This window comes from Perca flavescens, chromosome 15 (genome assembly GCF_004354835.1).
Source record: "Perca flavescens isolate YP-PL-M2 chromosome 15, PFLA_1.0, whole genome shotgun sequence".
Lineage (NCBI taxonomy): Eukaryota > Metazoa > Chordata > Actinopteri > Perciformes > Percidae > Perca > Perca flavescens.
Window position 1 is genome coordinate 15,870,448 of NC_041345.1, and position 16,578 is coordinate 15,887,025.

The 16,578-nt window shown below is 39.4% G+C and overlaps 2 protein-coding genes across 4 annotated transcripts in view; both read right to left on the reverse strand.

Moving 5' to 3' along the window:
* The window catches only part of unkl (unk like zinc finger), a 12,135-nt gene extending 2,211 nt beyond the window's left edge, over window positions 1–9,924 (reverse strand). The window contains exons 1-16 of one of the 3 annotated variants that reach the window (XM_028598774.1): window positions 9,825–9,924; window positions 8,966–9,175; window positions 6,937–7,113; window positions 6,094–6,227; window positions 5,843–5,978; window positions 5,642–5,759; window positions 5,248–5,332; window positions 4,866–5,023; window positions 4,237–4,425; window positions 2,949–2,999; window positions 2,001–2,178; window positions 1,819–1,908; window positions 1,458–1,694; window positions 850–1,037; window positions 479–736; window positions 1–309 (exon numbers count right to left, since the gene is read on the reverse strand). The exon at window positions 1–309 is cut by the window's left edge and continues 2,211 nt beyond it. In XM_028598774.1, coding sequence (XP_028454575.1) covers window positions 154–309; window positions 479–736; window positions 850–1,037; window positions 1,458–1,694; window positions 1,819–1,908; window positions 2,001–2,178; window positions 2,949–2,999; window positions 4,237–4,425; window positions 4,866–5,023; window positions 5,248–5,332; window positions 5,642–5,759; window positions 5,843–5,978; window positions 6,094–6,227; window positions 6,937–7,113; window positions 8,966–9,175; window positions 9,825–9,889 — 2,430 coding nt within the window. In that variant the 5' untranslated portion in view covers window positions 9,890–9,924 and the 3' untranslated portion in view covers window positions 1–153. Of the gene's footprint in view, window positions 310–478; window positions 737–849; window positions 1,038–1,457; window positions 1,695–1,818; window positions 1,909–2,000; window positions 2,179–2,948; window positions 3,000–4,236; window positions 4,426–4,856; window positions 5,024–5,247; window positions 5,333–5,641; window positions 5,760–5,842; window positions 5,979–6,093; window positions 6,228–6,936; window positions 7,114–8,965; window positions 9,176–9,824 lie in introns of all 3 variants that reach the window. The other 2 variants (XM_028598773.1, XM_028598775.1) reach the window with 2 other exon arrangements.
* A 5,078-nt stretch (window positions 9,925–15,002) lies between these two features.
* On the reverse strand, window positions 15,003–16,097 carry gper1 (G protein-coupled estrogen receptor 1). The gene has a single exon (XM_028598777.1). The coding sequence runs from the start codon at window positions 16,095–16,097 to the stop codon at window positions 15,003–15,005; it is 1,095 nt and encodes a 364-aa protein (XP_028454578.1).
* Window positions 16,098–16,578: the final 481 nt, after the last annotated feature.

Here is a 16,578-nt window from a genome sequence, read left to right on the forward strand (position 1 = left end):
TACTATATATTTGTATTGTCAGTCAAACATCATTGTATCCTAAATTAATTCAATCACTGTATAAAACAGACATTGCTATTTAGAAAATGTAATATCTATTAGTAGTTTTTTCAAAGGGCTAATTCTTTAAATAGTACCTCGAGTAACTGTACATCACCACTTCAATATTTTTGTTCTACAGTAGGGACATTCTGTTTTACTAGGTGCACAGGTCTCACATAGTACATAATGTTGGCAAGGCTGCAGAACAATGCAACGATCATGCTTTTGGCAAACTATACATTTCTTTGACTGAAGCTGATATATTACCTGTTGGGAAAGAAAAGAAAAGAATGAATATCAGCTGCAACTCAGGGAAATACAGTGCATGCAGACTTTTCAAATAAGCATGCTTGATGACAAAACGTAGATCTGAATGATAGACTGATAAAACTAGATGCTACAAACAAAATTCTGTGTGTGATCTAGTCTGTCTTACCCCGTCTATAAGGTCTAGGTCATTACGCAGCTGACTCTGGATGGAGTGAAGCTTTGACAAGGGGAGCTCGTCCAGCTCTCCATAGTTCCGTAGAAGAGGTGTTCCAGGGGTGCGACAAAGCACATCAAAGTCCCCTTGGAGCTCCTTCAGCTTGCGCTCCGTTTCCTCCCATTTTTGTTCTGCCAGCTGCCGCTCTGTCTCGGCCATTTTTGCTTGTTCCTTTGCTTCATGAGCGTCTTTCTGGCAAGCTTCAAAGGCCTGGAACAAAGTTGAATTTTGTGATCAAAATGTTTTGCCATCTATGAAAATGGAAATCATTCTGGTACGCTAAGACAGACGTATTGCAATGACAGTTAACTTATAACACTGACTTGTTTGACCTGATGCCAGGCCTCCTCCCACTGTTTTATTTTCCTCTTGGCCTCGTCCAGATCTCTAAAAAGGCGGGCCAGATCAGCACTACTGGTTCCAGAGGTTAGGCTGCTGAAAACTGGAGATGGACTCGGTGAAAAGCTGCCACTTACAAAGTCCCAAATGCTGCTAGCCCCTCCATTCAAGCCTACGTGTCAAAATCACAAGACCAAGCACAAAAGTCAATAGTTAGTTGTGACTGGAAAGTTGCACTTCATTTAGAGCAGTCGGATAATTCAAAATATTTGAATCAATCCTAAAATTAAAGAAATCCAGAACTCTCTTTCTAGTTGCTTCATTGGGAAAAATATTGTTCCTTACACAATCAAACTAACAGCAACACTTCTCAGCTTAACTTCTGCATATGGAACTCTATTAAACATTTAAGTAAAATTGAAGGAAGTGCTCAATACTCACCTAAAATAGGAATATTATTGAACAGAGGAGTGGTGTATTAAGTCTAGAAGAATCTTAAGCTATTTTTATTGACCTATACGTCTCTGAGATTACAATCTGAAGTCAAGTGCTTTCTTTACTTGGAGTAAAATGTCTGATGCTATCAGCTTACCCAAAGAATTCTGGGAAGAAGAGGCGGGTGTTCCCAGGAGGCCATGCTCTTGTTTGGCTAACATGTTTGAAGGTTGATTTTGCTGCGATAGCGTCCCAGACAGCAGGGACTGCGACAGCGACTGGGAGAGGGAGCTTAGCGGGGAGGTGGAGAGCGAAGACGAGGAATTAAAAGAGGACGATCGTGCTAGTGAGCCAGGAATGTTAACTGGAGCAGATCCACCTAGCACCCTTTGACCTGTGGGGACAAAAGCAAATACTGTTGTTGCTCTAAAATAAATGTACAAGCAAAATTTGATTAGATCAATTGTGATTGACTGCTAAAACAACTGAAAGTACTTTAACAAACTAGCTGTCCTTACTTGCCAATCCTACACTGTTGTCTTGCTCCTCAAACTCCTTGTCAAGAGAAGCAACATTAATGTCACTGAAGTTAAGGTCCAGAGCGGATCCTGAAGGGAAACAAAATACATTGGGCTGACATTTGACAACAAAATACAGTAGTCAGCTCAATTGGTTTACAGCTGACTTTACATACACATACCTATGACAGACTCCACTGTGTTGCTCCCTGGATAGAAAGGAGTGGCTTTTGCATTCATTGTTGATAAGGTGGTGGGTGAAGAACTATCGGAGCCAATACTAGAGGCCAAGCTGGATGTTATACTGGAGGTAAAGCTTGATGCCAAAGGGTTAACCGCAGAGAATACAGTATGCTGTGTCTAAAAGGAAAGCACAGAAGGCATTTGTTTAATCCCCAATGTTATTAAGTAAATGTTTATTTATTTCAACACGGCACAAGTAAATCCTAGTATTTTAAATTTGCGATTAATCGTGATTAATCACAGCCCACGACCGTGATTAAGTTGATTACATTTTTTAAATAAATTGACAGCACTAAAATAAACACATTATTTATTATCATTATCATCAAGCTATTACTAAAGTGTGATTTATGGTCCTGCGGCGGCTCCACGCAGAGCTTTTGCCATAGCCTAAGTAAGTGGCCTGAAGTTTAAACTTGTGCATTGGTGGGCGCGTCAATCTCTTTAAGACAATAGCAGTGTGTGTGTGTGTGTGTGTGTGTGTGTGTGTGTGTGTGTGTGTGTGTGTGTGTGTGTGTGTGTGTGGGTAGAGCAAGTGAGAGAGTGAATACCAACTAAAGGCATAGTGGGAGAAACAAAGTGTCTCCCCTGTGCTTTCTGACCGCGGTGGGAAAGCTTTAGCAGGAAAAGTTAACCCTCTCCTTGATTTCATGTGGTTTATGGAGAAGGAGAACCAGGAAATGAGTCGGGCGAAATGCAACGCTACCAAGCCACGGACGAGTGACGTGTGTCGCCGTGACGTGTAGTTACATTTTTGGAGAGGCGCGCGTCAGGCTACGGTGTAGGGTCCATATCTCCACGTACCTAGGTACACAGTCACGGCCTAGATTTAACGCAGAAGCATAAATCACGCTTACCACCACAAAGTAACCCATTTAAACACAAACCTGTTTTTCTTGGTCCATCAATTTCTGATCCAACTGCCCCTTGTTCTTAATCTAAAAGTCATCAAATAACACAGAAACAGCACATTTCAGTGACACAACTTTAGATTTTACCCCCAGACAGATCAACTAAAGGCAAGTTTGCAAAGCAATAAGCCACAAACAAAATTAAACGCAGAGATTTTTCACGTTAACAGTTATCTACATTCCCCAAATGGAGCTAACTGTGAGTTGATGACGTGCTCCGGAGCAACGTTAAATACTGCTCAAGGTCTTTTTATTGTCAAAATGTGTGGTCAATTTTTTATCGATCAGAATCTGGGGTGTGTAAACGGATCGTGTAACTTAGCTCTGTGTGCCACTTGTAGCTCTGGGAATGACTCAAACATATTGCCTTTGAATACAGTTGCAAGATCGAGCTTCTTAGAATGTATACAGAATGCAACATTGATTATAAATATCTCTCATAAAGGCTCAAAGTGTGGTCAGATTACCCAGGTATAAACTAATTAATACACTAATCAAGTGATAACATACTATGGAGTCTTTTGTTAAGAACAGGCAACACATTAAATGATCCAAGACCTAAAAATCAAGCAATTCATTCATTCAAGTGATAAAATTAAAATGACATGAGAAATAAATAAAACAGTAATTCAAAAATGAATGAGAGTGATACATTAAAGGTCCAGTGTGTAACGTGTTTAGTTGTTCATTATCAAAATCTGTGTTGCCCGTTCACAAACTTGTCCTTTTTCATGAGTATTTACCACCACCATCAATTCCAAGTATTGCTTTTGGCTTGAAATTTTACATTTGCTTTGCATTAACTGGGGTAGATTCATGCGCCATCTTGAAATACTTTAGCCGGTAAGGGACATACAGGACATGCTGCGCCGCCTTTCGCGTTTTCGCTGTCACGTGATAAACTCACAGGTGCTACTAATGCTGCTAATGGGTATCGTAGCTTCCCGGCCCCGGCAAGTTTGAAAAAGGAAACATGGAGGACCACACGTATTCAAAATCCACATTTCAGCAACAGGAGTCTTCTTCTTCGCCCAGAAAAAGAAAAAGGATATTGAAAAGAGCAAGAGACCGGCTTTTTGAAGCGTGAAGGCTACCGTAGCTGTAATACGTACTTTGAACTGCGTGGTGCGAGACAGTGGATTGCGATATATGATCTCAACGCTAGATGGGAGAAATTCCTACACATTGGACCTTTAAGTGTAAAGCCCTAAGTTGTGTCGATGTGTTATATTCTTCCTAAAGCTGAAGAGAGCAGTCTGTATACCTGATCCTCACGTTCAAAGCCCGGAGCTTTAGGATAGTTAGACGTCAGAGATGAGACACTGGATGTGGTGGACTCTGAACATAAACTACTATTAGTTAAGGGTTTGGACCTGCTGATGGATCCCACTGGGGATAACAAACTGTCGTTTCCTGAGCTTGGAGTTACAGTTGCGCTATTAGAACATGAAACCTGAGAAAGAGAAGTGCACATGATCTTAATAAAATGATGATCAAAAGATGTATAAAACCATTATTCTGAATGGACTAGAGAATCTATCTTGGATTGAAAATCTAACAATAAATTAGAGACCAGCTGTTTTACTGAATTATTGTCTTGAATAATGAGAAATTGCCTCTGTTCTTTTGAAATAATGTAATGAAATGTAAAACAGTAAAGGAAATAGTAATAATGTATATAAAAAAAATGTATATAAAAAAAAAAAAAAAAAAAAAAAAAAACATGCCAACAGAAAAATGAGAGCATGGTAGACAAAATGTTGACAAGTAAATGGCTGAATTGTGATTTAGGTATTTGTCTACTCTTGAAATCCAACACCCTGGATGAGTGGGTTATGATACACTTCCTATTTAAGGACTTACTAAGCAACAGAGAAAACATACACTTCCTACTTGTCCGTTGCTACTGGTTGCGCTGGTGGTGGAGCTGCCTCCACTGTTCCACTCACTGACTGGACACTCTGAATACTGCTGAGAGCCCAGCTGGGACTGTGAACTTGACTGAATTACTGTTAGCAATGAGCTCATGGTCTCCTCTGTAGAGGGTATTCCTGAAAGGAATAAAATAAATATTAAAATCATATGGTGTATGAGCAAGCAGGTTGTCAACAGCCAACATCCGATAGCACTGCTTGTGGCTATGTTTAAATCAATCAGAAGGGTAATGTTGCATTTTTTTACATTTGGAAAAACAAAGACGACGCCCACACAAGTGTGTAGCCTATATGAAATTTAAACTGAACTAAAGACAGTATTTAGACAAACTTTCACTTACTTTCTACATGTGCAAATGCACAAAACGGTCCTCTGGGGCAGTATCCCGTTTGTCGCATATCATTGCATTTGGTAGATTTGTAGATCTTAGAGAAAGAAAAACAAACCACAAGCCAATAAGATACAAAGGTAAGAAAAAACTAGTTAGCCACAAAGTTACATCAGTGAAGCTACAATGATATTAACAAAACAATAAAATCTCATAAATACAATATCTTGGACTTCCAGCAGAATTACACAGTCAAAAACACATTTCTCAGACTATACAATACCTGAATTAGGGGCTGTTTTGGTAAGCAGTCAGTTTTAGGGCTTGGGTATTATCATTAACAATGTATTATTGTGAAGAGGAAAGCTATGACCACCTGTTTTTCAGATGAACAAAATTAACTCACCTCTGGGTGAAACTGCTGTTCAGTGCGAGAGTGACAATACTGGCAACTGTCTCCACTGTCACACTTTGAGGGTTCGCCCCATTCATCCCCATGTTTCACATTAGGGCAGGGAGTTGACCTGCATTCATAGAGTCAGAACCTTTAACCCATTACAGTTACACAACAATTTGTTGTTCTTACCTAAACAAAGTCATTTCTTACCTATATTTGAACTTTCTAGGATTTCGTCTTCGATCTCTACTGTTGTGGTAGTGGGGGCAAGCGTAGCCCTGTCTGCATAGTCTTGGGGGCTTAGTACACTGATCTGTTTTATAGTTGGCTAAAACAAAGTTGGTATCTGCAAAAATGGCACAAAGTATGAAGGTCATTTTTCCTTTTGTTTTGCAAGAAACTAGAAAGTATGTTATTTGGTTTTGCGTGCGCCCATTATCATCAGAGTGGGGCTTACTCACCTTGCCACCGGGGGTCTTCTGTCAGGGTTTTCTCAATCATAGCTTGGCTGGCTAATACACCAGGCTGCAGATCAGGAATACCTTCCCCAGATCCTAATTGTCCATTTTGAAGGGCCTCTTGTGCTTGAATTTCTCTGTGCACATAAAACAATTTAGTTTTTAAATCACCAATTCCTTAAAAAAATTTAAAAAAAAAAAGAAATATATCCTATAACCAGTTACCATTGATTTTTATCATTAAGTTGCAAATAACATTTAACATATTTAATATAATTTAACAAAATTATATCTGCTGAATCTAAATTTTAAAATACTATACAGGCAAATACAAAAGACAAACAACTTATACTTTACCATCTGATATACCGTATAAGCTGTCATGACATTAGTTATAGGCAGGTGTAACAGCATCCTAATATAATTAATTCATAAAACACATCTTGAAATATCAAAATACCAAGAAAGAGAATGTAATAATTATACACAGGTTTATAAATGTAACTCCTGAACTTTCTGTACAGGCAACATTTTGCTCATAAAACCCTTTGTTGGAAGTCTTGGTATCAGTTTTCACTCAGACTCTTTCAGCAGCACAGAGCTCAATAAAACGTGTTTATCTAGTATCAGGTCTTTGTATTTTATTTTTTATTATTTTTTTTTTTTTAAATTCACTGAGCCGACTGACAAACCTAAATGTGAGTGTAGCGATCCATTAAACCCTTATAATACAGGTTTTCTGTTTACATTCTGTGTAAATTGGCTGATTTGTTTGTTCCATTGTGAGGCTTGTGAGTGAAAAGTTTGGCAGAGAAAAGAGAGGCCACTATTTGCTTTGTATGTCACCTGATATCATAGACTGGAGGTCGGAGATCATGTGGCCCGTGAGCAAACGCACAGTGGAGGCCATTCTTCACACAATGCCCTCGAGCATCTGTTTCATGGATACAAGTGCCAGTCTTGTAATAGCGTAGATGGTACTTGCGCTCTGTGTCACCAGTTGTCCGGTGTAAATAAGGACAGCTAAAGAAGCAAGGACACAACATTGAAATATCTCATCAGTTGATCTAAATAAAAAATGAATTTAAAATGATTTGCAGTGACATTAAAATAATGCTGAAAAAGTGCAGACAATACCTCAAATCTGTCCAAAATAAACACAACACATGATTCTCCTTCAGGTTCAAGATATAATTGTACAGTGCATCTCTAAAATGCCTGTGCAGGCAGCGTGTTTCACATGACAACATAATAGCCAAGCACTGCAATGACATTTAAAACATGGTCCAAACTAAAAAGGATTATGAATTGTAATAAAATGAGAGTTCTTATAGTTGCACACAATTTTACCAGGAATAGGATTCTACTGTGAGTGCAGAGATGACACACCAGCAATGCTTCAAGAAATGTATGGCCAATAAGCCTCCTGAATAACTCAAATTTCCCTTTCTTGAGTAGCAACAGTTGCTATGGCAACACATAAGGTCATACAAAAATAGTTGCCATTGGCAGAGGAGGAATTGCAGGGACCGCAGTCGTTCATTTTCTATTAGTTCAATAATCTTATTTCTTTTTTATTTCTATGTGGGATTAAATGCTGTGCCATTTTTAATTCCCAGCCACCCCTTTTGAGAATTCACATATCTAGTTTCTGTGCGACTTGACAGTTTAGTCAATATTTGTGATAATGCTAAAGCCACAAGCCTGTCAAAACATATTTAGAAACCATTTCCTCATGTGATGACACATGATGCTACATGCAAAACAATGGAGACTATTTGGTCAAATATAAGAAAAACAAAATTGGTATCTTGTAGCGACACTATGGGGAACAGACATTTTTGGAAAATATGAAACTAGGACAAGATTATGTTCATGCATCAAATTATATGTTGCCATTAGCTGAAAAATAATAGTTGCACCATGCAACTGGAGGGCACCCAGAGACAACCTGTCACGTAGCCTAATCTCAAAAACAAAGAGGTGTGGTCATGCGACAAGAAGGGTGAGTTCAATCAGAAATGTTACATTTTGGTACATAGACCTACTCTAGATAGAGAATGCATGCAACAACACAAAGGGCTAAGAAGTGGCCCATGCAATATTGCATAATGTAACATGCTGCCAACATCTGCTGCAACATCACACCTTTCAGATAGGAGACACTAAATGATTAATACCGCCAGTGTATGAGCAAATCCCATTTGCCTTTGTAAATAAATAAATTGCAAGCAACACAATCATATTCTTCATATTGCACTCATCACTAGCTTTTGTAACCAGACAGTTTATAACCTCAGTTCAAGCCCAGCTGAGCAGATGTGCACATACATATGCCATTAAACAACAAAGAGCTTGTTAATCCTACACATTTGTGTCGCAATAGCCACAGCAAGCTGGTAAAATTTTGAAGTTTTTAATCTTTAAGAATTGATCTCAAACGTATAATAAAAACACATACTTTCAGTCCCTTGCAAATATCACTACAAACAGTTCGATACGTAGTGGTTCCTCCTTGGACTGTATACACAACATAATGAAAAAGTCCTGCAGTTTCGTAAAGTTTGTTTCAGTCGCTGTAAAACTCACTACATGAAGCAATAAAGTACTACTTCAACAAAGAAACCAGAGCTATATCCACACAATTCCTCTCAATAAAGACATATCACAGCCCAAAGCCATTTACACATGAACACTAAAATGCCCTGATGAACTGCATTCAGCGTTGATGGCATTGGTTTCATTCAAGTTGTGATGTGTTTCACAAAGCTGCACCCCAAACATGGCAGCAAAACATCTGTCATTTGTCTGCAGCTGCATCATGAAACCTTGACACTATTGTGTAGCCGAAGGAATGACTGAAACAGGGACTTACTCATCCCCATCTGGGCAAATGCCTGTGGTCTCGTCGTATTTCGTGCAGTACACGTCCGGGCTGTAGTTAAAAGTTCCGTCTCTTCTTCTAATGGGTCGTCTACGCCGCTGGTTGAGAAAATGCCAATGAAAGCACGTAAAGGGTCTGTGCTGCGTACACTTGTGTTGGAGGAACAACGGACACTGCTCTGTCCTGAACTCCTTCAAGTATCTGAAACAAGGAAAAACAAAAAAAAGGTATTTTTAGGAACCGCGTTTTAAAATGACTATTAACTAAGAAATAAGTCGAAAGCAAGGGAAAAGTTAGAGACAGTGAGTCGTGTTATGCTGCTAAGTAGTGTAGCCTACTATTTTGAGTCACTAACGTTAGCTCGCTATTCAGAGAGAAGATTACGTACGTATTTTGAACTAACGCTGGTTGAAAGTCCATGAGCGTACGTCTATGAATGTGCGTAGCAAGGGGGAACTCAAAATAAGGCCGAGGTATATACAAGCTGACTGGTTAGCGAGTTCCTGGCTAATCGTTTAGCAGACCAAGTTGACGGTATAACATTCAACGGATTATTCAAAACAATTCACCAACTCAGTAAAACTATTGTAAACAATTCCGTTAACGCTTGGCTGGTCCATTAAGTGATGTAAGATGTCCGCGTTTCTTACATTACGGCTGATGTCGTTAGCGTGCAGTCGCTGTTTGCTATGTGACGTTAGGTAGTCACAAAGCCTGGAAAAGCACCATGTTTTGAACTCACACATAAGAGTTGACGAATGCATGAAATGCAAACGGGCATAGGTGTACGTGAAAATAACATTTTCTACAACGAGCGATTTTGTTGTTTCTTTGCAGCAGCTTTACTTACGTATAGTGGGTAGGTTTCTCGGTTTGAGGAGACGCATTGGCCGCCGTTTTCGAAACCGACGGCATTTTCAGTCAAAACAATGAATTGCGCATGCGCTCGGATCTGTTGCTTGCGTGCATGCACATCCGCCTGCACGGCAGCGCACACTGCAAACAGATGCAGGGAGAGCGGCAAATATGAGACAGTGGGGACATATACTTCTGACTGTTTATTCATTCTGGTTTGTCATAGCCGATTCCTTTCTCTTTCTTTCTTTCTTTCTTTCTTTCTTTCTTTCTTCTCTCTCTCTCTCTCTCTCTCTCTCTCTCTCTCTCTCTCTCTCTCTCTCTCTCTCTCTCTCTCTAGTAATGCACCTGCGTCAATGTAGGCCTACTGTTTTTTATTTAAATTAACATATATATATATATATATCATAATAATAATAATAATAATAATGAAATTAAGGAATATGTTCCCCATATTCATAACAATGAGGGAATCCCCCCTTTTTTCAAAGATCCTTGCAGACTTGAATTTAGAAACTGTATCTTCCAGGCTGTAGCCTAATGGTTGGTCTTCAGGACAGCCTTTTAGAAACACTGAGGTTATCAGTCAAAATTCTACCAATGACCCCCAGCCCCCACCTTGATCAAAATCTTTAAAGGAATACACCACCGATTGTTGAAATAGGGCTTATCACGGTCTACCCTGGCTGTAGATAGGTGGGCCAATGCATTTTTTGTCTCAGTGCAAGTAATTAGGTTGTTTTTTTTGTCTTTTGTTGGCTCACTTTTACTCACAACATGCTAACCGGCTAACTAGCGGCGGCGCTGCCGGTGTTCCACCGGACTAAAACAATGCATGCACAAAAAATGCGTTGGCCCACCTACCTACAGCTAGGGGAGACCGTGATAAGCCCTATTTCAACAAACAGTGGCGTATTCCTTTAATAAGCCACCATTTGTTTTGTTTTTAATCTCAGTGCTAGACATCCAGCATATACATACTGCATTTAGCATACAGGCATGGACTAAATAACTCATTTGTAATAGTTATATATTCATTTCACACTCTTATTATTTTATAATGCATGTGTTTATCATAAAATTATTTGAGAATAACTGATAAGTAAGAGATCTATTTTAGTAAAATATAAAGCACGTAGGCTATTAGGAATTTTTTTTATGGTTCACCATGTATGCATTGTAGATGCATTTGGTTTATTCCAAACACTGCATCATTTGCCTCCAGTGTGAATTTTCAAATTTGTGTGTTAAGTTTTGATACAAACATTTATTTCTTTTGAGTGCTTTAATTATTAGAAATTAGCAATTTGATGGGGTCTGCCTGCAGCATGTCAAACTCCAATCCTTTTTCTTCCCTTCTGTATCTTGGAAGCTAAACTGTTCTATGCAGCTCTTTTTTCCTGTAAGGGATTTTAATTTGCAAATGCAATTATATGTCTAATTCATTATTCAGCTCCTGAGGTCCACCAAGTGCATTGCCTTGTAATTATGCATAAACCCTGGATTGTACTGTTGTAATTACTTTGACATGCCCCACCCCCACTCAGTTTACAGTTGGACAATGTCCAGCACCTTTCTTAAGTAAGAAACATTTTTAAGGTGCTCACCTTTATGCTGAATTATATCTTTGCTTGCTTTGTTTTCTACATATTTTAAGCAGATCAAGCAAAGTTAAAATTGTCATAAATGTCATGTTTTTGTAGACTTCTCATCTCTGTTGTTATGAAAACCTAAAACACTAATTTGTTCAACCGATAAAGAATTGGAAGCTGAATTTAAGAAATGTACATTCAGTTAGCAGTTCATTTGATACATATGTACAATATAATATCATCCAATACAACAGCTCAGCAATGAATTGTGAAGTTTCTGAAGAGTCAGAAAGGTGTTGATTCAACTTGGACTTGACTGAGCTATATTTAAAGATGTTTCTATTCTTTTGTCCATCCTCATCTGCATGAATAAGAGGGACAGAATATTAAAAACACATTTGACCATAATGCAATTATCCAATACAACAACCCTAAATGCAGCCTACAATTATCGTAGAGCTGAATACACACTTCTCTGTACAAAAACTGAACATATATTTATTTTATTTTAGTTTTCTGCATTATCACATTGTTTTGTACCCAATAAAGTGGTCACTTGCTGTGTATTTGCACTTTGATGTGTTTGAGCAATGGTAGCAGGGGTACAATGAGAAAATTGTGTCCTTATGCCTGTTAATGATTTTTACCAACAACTTTTTCATCCAGCTAGTCAGTAAGAAAAAGCTCCAGAATTTGTCTCTACATTACATTATCATCATCCTGTGGCTGCCTTAACATGCCAATCTTCTCAATATTATACACACACATAACCTAAAGATATTGTATTGTTATTTTACCTGATGGATTTGATGCTCACAAACTCATTGTTTAACCCAGCATCATCCAGAGGAAGTATTGAATGTACAGTAAGCAAGGGGGAAAGTCACACCCTTTTTCCTTTCTGTGATGTGAGTCACCACAAACCTTTAACCTTACTCAGTAGTCTCAGCTGTACTCGCAGTCCACTGTGACTCCTTCTCACAGCATTGTGAATATGTGTGTTTGTATGCATTTGGATGTGTGTATGTGTGGTGTAAAGCTGATCCTTTGTCTCTTCCACAGTGTTGAACTTGGAGGGTAGGTGTTGCCTGTTTTGCTCATTGAACTTGACAGCTCTCATTGGATTATTACTTCCCTGTCTTTGTACCCTCTGTGCATCTGATCGAGCCATGTGCTGTTTCACACACATCTAAATCCACATACAATATACAAAATATAAGCTATACTTAAACCTGTTCTTGTCAAGGTTTAAAAGAGACAACTGTGAAAAGAAGAACATATTGACTGCTTTCTTGCACGGTAAGAATATGGGACATAGAATTGTGCAATGGAAACACAATGCAAAAGAATCTTTAGTGTCATGTACCACAACACGTTCTGCATTTTTGTAGGGACCTCTAATAAACAGTGCTGCTTTCCCAGGCTGCTGGGACTGTTACAGCTGGAATAACAGTTTGTGGTTTGGACTGTTGATTCACGCCATTATCTCTGGCTGCCTTATGCACAAACACAGCTCCGGCCCACCGCAGGCTGGCAATACATAGCTTTGATTTATTGATGTACAATCCTCAACTGTACTCTTTTTGTTGTTGCTACATAATACATCTACCGCTTTAGAATTCCTAATGCACATAACCTGTTGAACATGCAGTGTTTGTTGTTGCAAACGTGAATAAGAAAGGGATTATTCTGTAAACCCTGTTATATTTCATATAATGCAGATAACTGTGAGCGCTATTGAATCTGAAGGAAAGCAGTGCATTGTTACAGAACAAGAATTTATAATGTTTGCTCTGGCAAACTTGGCAACTTGACCATGGCAGGTTTCATTAAAACCTCTGCTTTCGAGCCTCTGATGGGAGACAATTAAAATATTTAAACTGCACCTGTGTAGCATGGTAATCTGCATTACAGTAACCTGTGATCATTGTGTTAATGAGCATCTTTGTTCTGTCAAAAGCATTTTCTCAAAGTGATGATGTATAGGAGAATCCACACGTCCAAAGCCAAAAATGTGCAGATGATGTAAGTTTTTTACTTGGAAATTTGTCACATGCCCACGTCTAGGGTTGGCCATTGCTGTTTATCAGTGTATATATGTTAAAGACGGGTACGAAAAAAAGTTTGAAGCAGCTTCATGTTGTCAACATTGAATAATGTGTTTACTCAGTCTCATCCCCTTCTGGCAGAACAACACCTGCCTCTTTGCTTTACCATCATGCTAACAGGAGCTGACAAGTGAGGTCATAACTCAGCCATCTTTGAAATGATCACTCCATTAATCCTGCATTAACCACAATATATAGGTAGAGTTTAGGCATTACTTATTATTTTGGAGATTATCCTACAAAAATGGTGTCATTAATTAACCTGATAGCATGAGTGTGATCAAAACGTCCAGTATACCAAATAAGAAATGAAGGGTGTAGTTATGTTAGCCCTTATTTATTCCACAACGTGTACAAAACGAGCTAGGTTTATGTTAAGTGTTGTTGGGTCTTTTCGAAACACATTTCTCAACAACATCCGCTTTATATTCCAAGAAAAGTGGGACATTTTCTTTATTTTTAAAAAATAAAACACATTTTGTGAAATTTTTTTCTGCAATTGTGCAATGAATGTTTAGCTATACATAAGACAATTTTCTTTCAACAGTAGTAAAAGAAATGTTAACTGGAATGCACAAAACAAGGGGTACAGTAATATCAACAGGGACAGTCACTGCTACATGTTGTGTCTTTGATTTCACCCCCTAATTGTGATGTCCTGGACAGTTATTGCCTTGTTTTATGTTGCATTTCTACTTGACAGATGACAGCAGTCATTTTGTCATGGGTTATCATGGTGGTGTTGATGTGGATGGTGGGTATGTGGTAGTTTCTTGATAAATGCATGTTTTCCTTTTTACATAATACAGTTGAAAGTACAGTAGGTTTTTAACCAAAATGACCCATTCTTTGCAGATGAAATGGATAGCCTGATTAGATGTAACATGATGCATTATGTCCTCTATGCATGCTGCAATGCAGCCTATTTCTACAGGTTATCCCACATACCCAGAAAATGTTATGGAAGATTTGCATTATAGATCACATAACATTAAACGTCTCATTCCACAATGGCTGGTCTCCTCTTGCACTCATCTATTCATTAGTTACCTTTGCCCACTCGCTGTATACTTCAAGGGCAGAAGCTGACATTTTGCTTCTCACATTTTGTTTCCTGTTGACTGCCTTGCCATCCAACTAACTTTTTGAAGAAAAAACACACCAAATAAACTTAAAGCAAACAATCCAACATGCAGATAAACATGATTATAGCTTTAAGTACTGTATGTGCATTGTTATCTACTTAATTAAAGGGATGCACTTATTAAGTCATTGTCATCCTTTGAGTGTACATCCTTGGTGCTTTTATGTTTTTGTTCAGAAAGTGAGCAGGTTAACTGAGACACTTGTACAACTACGAGGCAAAGCTAAATAACAGATAAAGAAAGCTGAGGTCATATTTCACACTGGGTGAAGAATTTTTAGCATATTCTGTGGACTCAGATTCATAACAATTGTCCCTCTTCTTAACAGTCACACCACGGACACTTCCCTCCTGACAGGGAGGTGTAAATCGAGGCCATGGTGGCAGAAGCGGTTCACTACTGACCAGCTAGCCTTCTGCTTAATGAAGAGACGCAGCTTGTCCCTGAAGGTTTCTCCTAGAAAGCTGTAGATAATAGGGTTGAGGCAGCTGTTGGAGAAAGCTGCCAGGTTAACAATGTGGCCTGTGAGTGGGTAGTCATGCCACAGGGTGGTAGCAGTCCTCTGCGACGGGTCAGCTGTGCCCTGCAGCAGTTGGATGCTGATGAAGACGTTCTCTGGCAGCCAGCAGATAAAGAACACCAGAACCACCACCACAATCATGAGCAGGGCCTTCTGCCGCCGTGGCCACAATCCGCGGTGCTTCTGGGCCCTCATAAGGATTCGCCCAATCAGAGAGTAGCATAGACCAATGATAGAGAAAGGCACCAGAAAGCCAATGGTAACTTCCAGCCACTGAATCTCAAAGACATTGGCGAAGCAGAAGTGCACCTCACCCCTGTGCTGGGTCTGCACAATGGTGAAGGGTAGAAGGGTGGCCAGGATGGAAGCCATCCAGATGAGGCCACAGCTGAGCTTGGCGTGCTGCATAGTCCTCAACGGGCTGCTGCTTATGGAGCTAGCCAAGGCAATGTATCGGTCAATGCTCATCCATGTGAGAAAGAAGATGCTGCTGTACATGTTGACCTGCAGGAAAAGGGACATGAAGGTGCAGAGGACAGCGTAGTCATAATACTTCTCATTCAGATTAAAGACCTCAATGAGGGAATCTGCCACCAGGATGAGGTCAGCTACAGCCAGGTTAACAAAGTAAAGGTCGGGAATGGTCATCTTCTCTCTGTGGTTCAGGTTCACCACCAGGATTAAGATGTTACCAATAAATCCAATAGGAAAGAGGAGGATGGTGTACAGACAGGACAGGAAGAGACCAATGATGTAAGATTGGTATTTGTCTGAGTTTTCAATCAAATCCGTTGTGTTGTACTCATCTGAAGTGTTCAGTTGTTCGGTACCGTTAACATATATCCAGACCAGAGACGTTGTCTGCACTTCCATACTGACTGTGGTTGGACTGTCTTGAATCATAGGCCACATTTAAGTCACCTGTAGCTGCTACATCATTAGACCCTGCTAGTTCCCAGTGATGTCTCTTTAAAGGGTGAATCATCTATGCAAGTGAGTGGAACAAAACATTGGTTTCTTTGACCTCATGTTGACATCAAGGTTCATTTACCAATAGATTCCTAACACAAAACGGAAGTGCCTCCATGTCTTAAAACCCTCTTTGGTCTTTGTAACCTGATGACTCACATAATCACAAACAGTGGTCCTGAGATCACAGGGTGGACTTCTTTCTCCTCTTGTGAGTCATCTGATTTGTCTGTCCAAATCCATGTGCATCTTTATTCAGCAAGCCACGGCCAGAGACGCTATTGCTGTGACACCTGAGCTGTGGAGAGGAGAAAAGGGGGAACAAATCTGAACATGAAAGGCAATTAGGTGCACAGATTATAAAAAAAGCAGCAATCTTGTGTGCATTTAAATAAGAATAACTATAAGGTATTGT